Here is a 10,571-nt window from a genome sequence, read left to right as displayed (position 1 = left end):
TGTAACTATTTTGAGACGTTGCACTTTTTTTTTCAAGATTTTGCAAATTCAAAACATTACTAAAAATCCACTAAAATGGTCATCCATTTCGGATGAAAATGACTAGATAAAAGAAAGATAATAAAATTGTTAGAGTAATTATAAGTTATGAATTGACCTACGATAAATAGTTATAGTTTGAATGTGAAAATAAAAGAGTTCTTCATTTAGTCCTATCCACACTCTCAATTTTGAGAGAAAAAAAAGCTGTTTTGGAATTTCACAAGTGCTCTTAGAATAAAAACTTCAAATCTTGGTGCCCACAATATTGTCGGAACTTTTTTTTTTTTTTGTTCTTTTTTGTTTCACAAATCTTTTCAAACATCTTACAGGGGAGTTGTCCTAAGTTACATGATAGTGAATGGGTTTTTCCCACCAAAAGAAAACACACACATATACGGTAATAATCTTACCTAACTTTCTCCGATCAAGGTCCGTGCTTTTCATTTCACTTGATTCATCACTCAAATATAAACAAACATAATATATAAATTAAAGTCCAAGTAGCAGCACTTCACCGCAACCAAAATCCAATCACTTTCAATTAATCGCCCTGCAATTCTTCCTCACTTCCTCTCCACCTTCTATACTTCCCATCCTGATGATAGACTTCACAAAGGCCTGAAAGAATTCTTCCTGTGAGCTCGCGAACTGGGACACGAACCCTGCGGTTTTAGGATGGGTCAGAAGGGCCTCGTCCGAAGAGAACAAGCCCTGCCCTTGCAGCAGCATCTTGTAGTAGGTGTTGTCGAACACCGTGGAGGTGGAGTCCATGGCTGACCCCGCGCTCTTCACTCTGTTCTGGGCAGGGCAGATCTCCTGCAGACGCGCCGCGAAGCTCGGGTCCAGCGTGGGGTCCACGTCGCTCTCAGTGTCGAAGTCGTGGATCCGGTTCTGGAAGGAGGAGCAGTGAGCGAAGCCCAAGGTGTGCCCTCCTTCAACGAGGCCATCGACGAAAAATTAAGCTTCAATGATTGACCTCTCTCATACTTTGTAATGACTAGGAAACTTCACCAAAATTCTTCTTTAGTTACCTGAGAGCACCACTAAGTCTTTGGTGGAGAGTCCTCTCTGCGAGAAGCTCTGCTTCAGCTGTGTGAAGTTGAAGGTCGGAGCCGGGAGCTGATTTGTTTCGTTGGCTCTGGAAAACCGCCCGTCTTTTCTTCCCTTTGGAACCTCCCACGTTGGTCCACCCGACTACACGCCAAAGCAAATCGATCGTATCATACATGAACTGATCAACGAAAAAGTGATCGACCAAACAGTTGGTTTAATGTTTGGAGGGATGTAAATGAATTAAACAGTTCATGAATTATTTAGAATTTGGTTCGATAAAAAATTTGTTTGAGTTTGTTCGTTTATTTTATCGAGCCGAGTTCGAGTTCGATAGTTTTATCAAGCCAAGTTCGAGTTTAAGGATATTCGGCTCGTGAATTCGTAAATATGTTCGTTTGTAGACTCACGAGTAAAAAAACGAACCTTAAAACGAGTCTTAAATCGAATCAAAAAATGAGTTTTAAAATAAGTCAAAAAATGAGTTCTAAAACGAATCTTAAAATGAGTTTTAAAACGAACCAAAAAAATAAAATCTAAAATGAATCCAAAAACGAACCCGAACTCACTTAACGAATTAGGCTCGTTAATTATGATAATCGAACTAATAATGAGCCGAGGTCAAATTATTCACGAGTTTGATAATTTCAAAATGAACCGAGCTCGAACCTTGTAATAAAAGTTCAATTCAAATTTGAACCCGAATATAATTTAAACGAACCGAACTTTAAGTCTAATGCTGTTCGCATCCCTATTATGCTTTAAGCTGACTTACCAATGCAACTGAATCTCTAGCAGCCAAAGCTAAAATGTCAGCGCAAGAAACGACGCCAGGGCACATCTCCTCCACTGCCTTCTTGGCATGGTCTATGACGTAGAACGCATGGAGTGACTCGTTAGGTGGGCCGTCTTTCTCTGCCTTGTCGCTCCCCCTCGACTTCAGCAACACAGAAGCATCGCATCCCTGCAACAATAAGAAGAAACACCCTTCAGCTGAGCCAATTAATGGCACTGAGGGAGACAGAGAGAAAGGAGAAAGCACCCTGATGAAACAGTCATGGAAATGCAAGCGGAGTAAAGCTGCAGGAACTGTGTTGTCATTGGCGATGGCCTTCTTCACGACCTCAGTCACTGCCAATTCGGCATCCGGGCAGGTCTTCGCATAGTAGTCTATGCACAATGCATTGCCGGAGACAACGAGAGAGATGGTGAAGAGGATGAGAAGAGGAGCGACTAAGGGAGTACTCATTGCTGCTTTCGTTTAATTGAATGAGAAAGGCCGAGGTGGGATGCAGCATATATATACTAAGGTGTGACTCATGAGTGGACCTTCGCATGCAGAGATTGTGACTCACTAACAAACTGTAAGCACTCAGTCACTGATGAACGGTGATAAGGTTTTTTGCGATTTGGGACGACAAAGATTAGCACAATGATCGGATAATTAGTCAACCACTGGGTATCCAAATGGTGGTTGGAGTTGAACTATCAACAAGGCATAATTAGTTAGATCATAATGCTTTCTTGGCAAGCTTCATCTCCCAGCAGCATATATATAAAGCGATGATGTGATGCAGTAACAAGCATGGAGCTCCAAAGTGGGAGTAGGACTGCATTATGTATATCGTCCTCGCCTGAGTCAGAATCAATGAAATTCACGATGGTTAAAATATATTGATATTCTGCTGATGAATGATTGCAGGTCCTGTTTGCTTTTTTCTCTTTGTCGTGGAATATGTAGCTTTGAGCATTTCTGCAGTGGAGTTGAGTACGTGCATGGTTTGTGAGGGGCGCTAGGACCACGACGACTACGATGACGACTGAAGATAGCAATGATGAGCAAACGTTTGTGTTTATTGATAGAGTCGTAAATACAATTGCATGAAATCCGAATGAGTGGTACTCCCAATTGCATGAACTCGAGTGAGAACATTATGTATATTGAACTGATATAAAATAAATTATTACTAAATTAAATACTAAGTACTACATTTGTTCATGAATATTTAATTTATTTAATTATACATCGATGTGTGTGATTATCTTATTTATTAATGTTAGGTTAGATTGGACATCGGACCGGCCGGGCGATGAGAATTTGGTGGCGTCGGTGTGGCATGTGCTTGCTTGTCTAGGAAGACAAGCCGTTAGCAATGCACAAAATTAATTTAACGACTTAATGACTTTTCTTATTAATGATGAGTGGGAACTAGACAGCTTTATTTCCACAGGGAAAATATATATAAAGTGACCTGTCGATCAACTAAATGCATGAAAAAAATCAAGTTAGACCCCCTGACGAAGTCCTATTTCTCATGAAGGCTTTCTCGTAATGACATTCATGGTGAGCACATATCAAGTATCGACGGGCTTGATTGCTTTTGTAGAGAAGGAACATTTAAGGAAGAAAATTCATCAGCTAGATTCACTAACTGCAAGACACTTTAGGATTTACTTCGTCCTTTTTGTACATGGAAGGTTGTGGTGGCTGACAAAAAAAAAATCAGCTTCAGCTCCCATAGGCCATCCTACTAGAAAGCAGATTATAGACCTACAATAAAAATTAGAAAAAATTAGAAATGTTAATAAAGTGTATATTACATATCCTGCATTTGCATTTTAGAACTACCAAAAAATATTCATTCAAATCTTCGTATTCCGCCAGCGTGCATGTTTCGATTTGTCTCTCATGCTTCTCTCAGCCTCCTGTATTATAACAATCAAAAATCAAGATCAACCAAATAGGAAAGAGATTTAACTGATGAAGATGCAATTAGTACCTTTGCTATTGTTTGATAAATTGGAGTTACAACTTTTTCAAAAATACTTCTTTATCAACACCATATGCTGGCTTTATATTTTCACTAGTCACTGAGCCTGTATTCTCAGCTAACATTTCATATAGCTCAGAGGGCATCTGACGAAGAGCATAAAAAAGAAAGATTTAAAGTTGCAGCTTATAAAGTACAGGGATACCATGCTAAGATATAAACTAGAGTCTGAAGTCCAAACCCTACTTTCTACCGATAGTCCTTTCTCATTCTGCCCAAGGTTTCAGGCAATACAAGCACATGAATTTGTAAGATCATTAAGGGGGGCTGAATAGCAATTTAAAAAAATTATATATTTTCTAAATAACTCACTAATTCAAATGTGCAGCGAAAGGTTAATTGTTGATTTTAATTAATCTAATTTATAAAAATGAATTTAAATATGAAGAATAACAGCAAAAAAGAACTAAGTGACACAGTGAATTTTACGGGGTTCAGTAACTTTCAGGTTCCTACTCAATGGCCTAATAATCAGTTAGGTGAATCAACCTTTGTCAAAACCCACTATATTTTCTCTTTTCTGAAATATATTTCAAAGGAGAGGAAACCTCTTTACAAAAAATAATTTGGCTAACAAATAATCAAGAATCAATTTGCACAAGCCAAAATAAGACAGACTAATAATGATATGAACAGCTTATGGAAATAATAAACAACATTGAAATACTGAGCTGTCGCTGCATTGTGATGCCTATAGAGATCTTCTAGACAAATGAAGAGAGCTTTAGCAAGGTTTGGAGCATGTTGAAAGCCGCAGTGAGTTGCCTATAGAGATCTTCTACGAGCAAAGAGAGCTTTAGCATAGTTTGAAGGGTATTGAATTGTAATTGTTTTAGATGTCTCCTTCAAAGCCCTTTATATAGGTGTTTTTCAGATGCCCTGATTGACCAGAACGCCTATTTGATCACCTGAATGAACTGTTATCGGAACGACTGTTATTCATCTATTATCCACTATTTGGTGGCCTGTATCATACTTCCAGTCGTACTGAAGCATTCTGATTGACTAAAATAACTTCTTCGACCAAATAAGAGGAGGTTTCCATGCTGTCTTTCTGTGCTAATTAGAATATTCGGTCACTTGGATCTATATTGTGGTCGCCCAAAACTACAATCAAATCAAAAACTCTTACAGTCACCCAACAAATAAAATTTTCATGAATTAGCCAAAAAAGCATAAAATATGTTGTGAGTGATCAAAAGTGTCTTCTGAATTAAGGCATACAGTGGAAATTATTGCTGGTTTCTAGGATAAGCCAGCACCTAGTTGTACAAAAGCTACTCTCATCCCAGAGTAACAGTCATTCCCTTACAACTCTCATCCCAGAAGACAGCCACGGACAGCAGTGGACAGAAAGGCTGCTCTGAGGACTCAGCTGCAGATTTGAGACAGTGAATTGGAGAGGATGGCAGGCAGATGTTGCTCAGCTAAGTGGCAGAAAGGCTGCTCCTTTACAACTCTCGGCTTTGTTAGATTTTGAGGGATGTCCTAAGGCAATCATCTTAAGGTTTTTACTAAATATAGATTCACTATTTGAGCGCATATTAAATGTTTGATTGTCTTCAACTCATTTACTGAATGTCCGCAATACAATTCATAACATGAGAAAAATTGTGATTGGATCACAACTAGTGATTATCTCTACATGTGCAATTATGAACGTATTAGAATTTCTCTAGTCGTCGAATTGATATATTTGGACATTATCAATTCTGTAAGACTAGTACGGATTATACTCTTTGGTTCGTCAAGCAATTGTTTTCTCACTGGCTGAAGACATTGGGATGTTGATAGTTAAACGTAGATGCTAGTTATGGTAACTAGTTCAGTGAAGTGACTCGCTGTAAGACTTTATATGGTTATTTATATATATGGATATATTTGTGAAGCTGTTACTGCAGCTCGAGTGCAAGTTTCCTTCAACTTGAGGTATACAAGTCATTTTGGTCATGGAGTCTTATACTTTGACATCTTAAGCAAACATCTCATTGAGATGTGGACCTGGGATGATTGGGTATAAATCGAAATACCTGAAGATGTTTGGATAGCCCACAGAAGATTCACTGCTCCTTACGACGAGACGTATACCATATGGCCACTCGTTAAGATTATTACTCAAAGTTTTTTGCCAAAGCATATGTTAAAAATACGAGACTCTTGTACATATGTATGTACGAGTATTTTGAATGCGTAGAACGAGGAAGTATTACTTGGGCTAGGTGTGACATAGTCAATAGTCAGGACAGACACATATAGACCATGTCCTGAAGCAAATGAGTATAAAACGAGTGAAAGGAACAAGACACGACTCATGCTGAAGGATTTAGAATTACTTCTAAGATCAACTATGATTTGCTAGCTAATTGGGGATCATGATGACTGCTAGGTGTCACTCATGATCGTTCTATAATTAAGTAGTCAATTATGGACGACCAAGATAAACCGAGAATCTATTGGGTTATATGCACTAATGAGTCTCTAAAAGACATAAAACAAGTTAAAGAATAGGATTTTAGATCAAGAGATAAATGTTTGATTAGACCATACATAAGATAAATATGGAAATATTTATCATAATGGAAGCGTGGATGAGCTACATCTCTTATGATAGAGTTAAATCATATTTGGTTTAATCATGAATTAGTCATGAACCAACTTGGTTTAGTTGTGAAACAAACCAAGGGATTAACAGGCCAATTTTTGATTAAGGGATAATGAATTGAATTTGGGCTTTCTAATTCAACTCATTAAAGAGGATTATATATAGATGTAATTGGGAGAGAATTAGATACAAGTTTGGTTGATTGACTTTTGAAAACCCAATCCTCCTCTCCATCTCCTCTCTCTCCCGGTGCCAGGAACCCTCTTGTTGCCGTGACCACCACAAGGGAGAAAATTTCTCCCTTGTGTTTTTCTCTTCTTCTTACTCTTGATCCCTCTTTTTCGCTCGTGGCTAGTAACTTTCGAAGGAGAGGCTTGTACTTAAGGAGTTGTCTTGAGGGACTCAGCATAGATACAAATAGAGACGAGGTCCGACAACATCGCTACAGTTGATGCACTTCTCGTTACAGGTCATCCTTAAGGTATACCTAGCGTAAATTTACTTCTCATAAAATTTTAATTTTGTGATCATGTTTGGCATGTTGTATCCTTGTATGCGTGTAGTGTGTGATGTAATAATTAGGAATTGTTATTGTTTTATTTTCCGCTACGCATGTTTACGAAATGTGTTCTAACACGTACCCGCATCGGGCATATCCCAACAGACCCTCCTGTTAGAGTCGAGAGGAACTTAAAACCTGAGTGCAAGATGGTTAACCTTGCCATGTATGTCATCGATCGTGAGCATCTCGCCACACTCTATTCAAGATGATCCCGGCTTGGCTGACCCCAATAGGGTCTAGTGTTAAACTCGCAAAGACGTTGGTACCGTGATGGACTTCTCTGTGATGCTTCTTGCACTCGCTGCTCTCTTCCACTTGGCACTCTTATTTCCCTTCCGGTTCGTTCAGTGATGCTGACCATCGTGGTCAAGCTCATTGGACTAATATTTCTCCTACTTTGTTTGACAAGGCCGTTAAAATTAAAACCACCTTCACCATGTTTTTGTAATTGGGAATATACAATTCCCTCGGGATAGTACGGTGGTTAAGGTATGATATGTTGCCACATAAGGTCTTAGGGTCAAAACTTGATGTGTCCAAACATGTCTTCCCCCATGGGCCACCTGCACTAATGGCTAATAATCACCTATGATTCACCTCCTCCGTGTTGATCTAGGGACGGATTGGCGTGGGCACTAGGGGCGAGCGAATCACCTTTTGGCATATGTAATTGGGAATATACAACTCTATTGATAACTATAACTATATCTATAAAAAGAGGAATCTTACAATCCTAGAGGAAAAGAAGACAAAACTCTTACAATCTTATACTCAAATTCTTCAAGGATGTCTACTAACATTATAGCTGCTGAATAAAATCCAAGCACAACAATATGAATTGATTCCTTCCCCAGCTTGACAACTTTGCCCCGTGAAAAAATCAAGTGGTCGACTAAGACCAGTAGAACATGGCCACATCGAAAGCATTTGTGTATTCTATGTTACATATAGAGCAACTGCTTACTTCAGTATAACGTGATAATAATCCCAACACACTCTTTATAACTCAAAAAAGATGTAACTAAGAAACAACAAATTGGACCGAAACAAAAAAAATCCATTGCTATTGCATAATCAAGACAAACAATAGAAAGGGCATGAAGAAGATGAACAACATGCATGATGCATGCATCTGAATCACGCAATAGAGATGCACTGAAAAAGCCGTCCAACAGCACTTTGTGATGATTTAAAATGCATGTAATTAACAAAAGAGGATTCCATAAAGCGAGCAAGAAAATAACTCACAGAGATAAGCAACACGCGGGTTCTGTAACTCGACTTCGTTGGCGACTCGAAGAATGGGTGCGACCTCGACGAGGGACGAAGCCACGACCTCCCTGTCGAAGATGGACTCCCCAAAGACTACCCATCGTCTGTGTCCGCAGAATCCGTCTGGCGTCCGGCTGATTCTCCATCGCCGCCCTTTTCGACGAAGACATCTCCCCCTCAGCTAATACCATATTTCACCATGCAATTTGGCAAGTTCTCAGCAGCTCCTTCTCTGACCGTTCGATCTCGAACGAACGCCGTGCGATCTTAAGAATGAGAAGGTCAGTTTAGTCATTTCATTTTTTCCTGTCTAGGTTGAAGCCGAATCCTCCGCTAGGGTTATCGCAAGATTCCGCCGTCATCGCTGCTCTCGCTTCCCGCCACTTTCACGGATCGACTGTCACAAAGAGAACAGCCAACACTTAATTCTTAGTTCTTGGAGGTCGCATGATCGCATCCCTCTGTCAAAGAGTGACGCATGACGTAGGTTAGGTAAACTCTGTTGGAGGAAGAACAGCGGATCCGGATCGACTCTAGCTCCAGTAGTGTTCAATTATTAATTCTCGCCGCAAGGCCGATTAAAACCCGCATCCATCCCGCCATCTGTTTGTTTTATTACTCTCACCAAAATATAATTTATTCAAAAAAAAAGTTGAGTAAATGCAGTAAAGAGCGAGGAGGAGATCGAACTCTGCTGTCGTTGCAGGCTTGCAGCCTCTCGCGGAGGAGGATTGTGCTCTGGTTTGATGGATCAGCGCGCGGTGGATTCGGATCGTAGAACGGTAAGTCAGCTTTCGAGATTCCGCTGCTTCTTCATCCTTTTTTTTCCATATGCAATCGCATCGCTAATTTATCGTTGATTGTTCGATCTGCAGTCGCCAGAATGTGGAAACCCCAGTAGCAGCGATTGCGATATCAAGAGCTGCGGGGCATGCCGCACCACCGAGACGCCCCTCTGGCGATCCGGCCCTGCCGGCCCCAAGGTAATGCCTTTCCCCCAATCTGGCTTTCTTCGTGCATGAAAGCTTCGATCTTTACCGTCTCCTGGTTTCTGCTCTTTAGACGCTCTGTAACGCTTGTGGGATCCGGTACCGGAAGAACAAATCGGATCTGGGAACGAAGATGAGGAAGGAGAAAAATGAATTGGTCCTCGAGGTTCAGATGACGGGATTGGGACTGAGAAAGAAGCGATCTGTGATTCAGAAGCATTGGAGGAGGTGGTGGAGGAGGGGCATAATCGGGGAAGAGGAGCAGGCTGCTGTCCTCCTCATGGCCCTTTCCTACGGCTTTCTTTAGGACAGGAGTTGAGTGCATCACCACCTTTTTGTCATCTCTATTATCTATTTCCTTCAATCTTGTAGATTGATCCATGCAATATCCAACTTCATTGTTATTCTCCATGGAGATTATTTCTCAAGTGAAATTTGAATGAAAAAGACAACAATTTCATCCTTGCAATTTGCAAAAAAGAATGCTGTGCACTATAATTCAGATTGCCTCAAGCAGTCAATGCTTAAATGCTGCTATTAGTTTGATCTTTGTTTGGTTTTTTTTTTATCAATATGACTTACATGGTGCTGCTTTTGGTTTGTTTTGAATTTATCAGTGTTGAAATTACGAAGTAAACAACTTCATCTTTCAAAGTTTAGGAAGGATTGTATTTTTTTTGAGTTCTTTTATAGTTTCATCCAAATATTATACATACTATAAAAACATCATTTGATTGTAAAATAGTAATAATGAAAAAAATCAAAATAGTAGTGGTGGAATGGACTCAAATTTTCTAAACATCTGAGGAGAAAGCATGTGTTCAAATTTTATTAAAGCTTGATTTTTTTTCCTAAATATTTTTAACACTCAACCATTTTTATTTTATTTTAAAATTTTAAATTATATATATATATATATATATATATATATAAAATTAAATGATATGGATTAAAATCTCAATATTTGCATTTTTTTATTTTTAATTAAATATATAGAGTAAAAGTGCCCCAACAAATTAACAAAGATTCTTCGGTCAATAGTGATTCTCCAACGACCAACTTTTATGTTTTAGCCCAACTAATGACGATGCTCTAGTTGATCAAGAACCCTTGATCACTAAGAAAAATAAATAAATAGTTTTAAAAATATTTAGATTTTAGAGGCCTAAAATGCCCATATTTTTAAAAGAGAAGCCTTGGAGGGCAATTCATAAAAGAAATGG

General features: G+C 39.1%; 2 protein-coding genes and 1 long non-coding RNA gene across 5 annotated transcripts; 1 reads left to right on the top strand and 2 right to left on the bottom strand.

Moving 5' to 3' along the window:
* Window positions 1-510: 510 nt before the first annotated feature.
* On the bottom strand, window positions 511-2,370 carry LOC121982278 (peroxidase 64-like). Its single transcript, XM_042535264.1, has 4 exons — window positions 2,135-2,370; window positions 1,868-2,056; window positions 1,074-1,236; window positions 511-974 (listed from the first exon to the last, which is right to left on the bottom strand). Exons 1-4 carry the CDS (start codon window positions 2,339-2,341, stop codon window positions 580-582), a joined length of 954 nt encoding a protein of 317 aa, XP_042391198.1. The 5' UTR covers window positions 2,342-2,370; the 3' UTR covers window positions 511-579.
* Window positions 2,371-3,388: 1,018 nt separating this feature from the next.
* LOC121982280 lies at window positions 3,389-8,962 on the bottom strand. 3 transcript variants are annotated; one of them, XR_006112059.1, is made up of 5 exons: window positions 8,336-8,962; window positions 4,581-5,030; window positions 3,873-4,009; window positions 3,722-3,798; window positions 3,389-3,643 (listed from the first exon to the last, which is right to left on the bottom strand). It is a non-coding gene; the product is annotated as an uncharacterized LOC121982280 (long non-coding RNA). The 3 variants fall into 3 exon arrangements; XR_006112056.1 differs by having other exon boundaries at window positions 3,873-5,030; XR_006112057.1 differs by lacking the exon at window positions 4,581-5,030 and having other exon boundaries at window positions 8,336-8,652.
* LOC121982279 (GATA transcription factor 15-like) lies at window positions 8,953-9,894 on the top strand. Its single transcript, XM_042535265.1, has 3 exons — window positions 8,953-9,141; window positions 9,235-9,342; window positions 9,422-9,894. The coding sequence occupies exons 1-3, from the start codon at window positions 9,106-9,108 to the stop codon at window positions 9,653-9,655; spliced, it is 378 nt and encodes a 125-aa protein (XP_042391199.1). The 5' UTR covers window positions 8,953-9,105; the 3' UTR covers window positions 9,656-9,894.
* Window positions 9,895-10,571: the final 677 nt, after the last annotated feature.

Source organism: Zingiber officinale, chromosome 5A, assembly GCF_018446385.1.
Source record: "Zingiber officinale cultivar Zhangliang chromosome 5A, Zo_v1.1, whole genome shotgun sequence".
In the NCBI taxonomy this organism is placed as follows: domain Eukaryota; kingdom Viridiplantae; phylum Streptophyta; class Magnoliopsida; order Zingiberales; family Zingiberaceae; genus Zingiber; species Zingiber officinale.
This window is presented reverse-complemented; position numbering and strand designations above follow the sequence as displayed.

Excerpts from the sequence above, each read along its gene's own strand:
- LOC121982278 (XM_042535264.1), bottom strand. The coding sequence starts at position 2,341 with ATGAGTACTCCCTTAGTCGCTCCTCTTCTCATCCTCTTCACCATCTCT. Across the intron at positions 2,057-2,134 it reads TCCATGACTGTTTCATCAGG|GGATGCGATGCTTCTGTGTT; the intron begins GTGCTTTCTCCT and ends TTATTGTTGCAG. Across the intron at positions 975-1,073 it reads AGACTTAGTGGTGCTCTCAG|GAGGGCACACCTTGGGCTTC; the intron begins GTAACTAAAGAA and ends GCCTCGTTGAAG.
- LOC121982279 (XM_042535265.1), top strand. The coding sequence starts at position 9,106 with ATGGATCAGCGCGCGGTGGATTCGGATCGTAGAACG. Across the intron at positions 9,142-9,234 it reads TGGATTCGGATCGTAGAACG|TCGCCAGAATGTGGAAACCC; the intron begins GTAAGTCAGCTT and ends TTCGATCTGCAG. Across the intron at positions 9,343-9,421 it reads CCGGCCCTGCCGGCCCCAAG|ACGCTCTGTAACGCTTGTGG; the intron begins GTAATGCCTTTC and ends TCTGCTCTTTAG.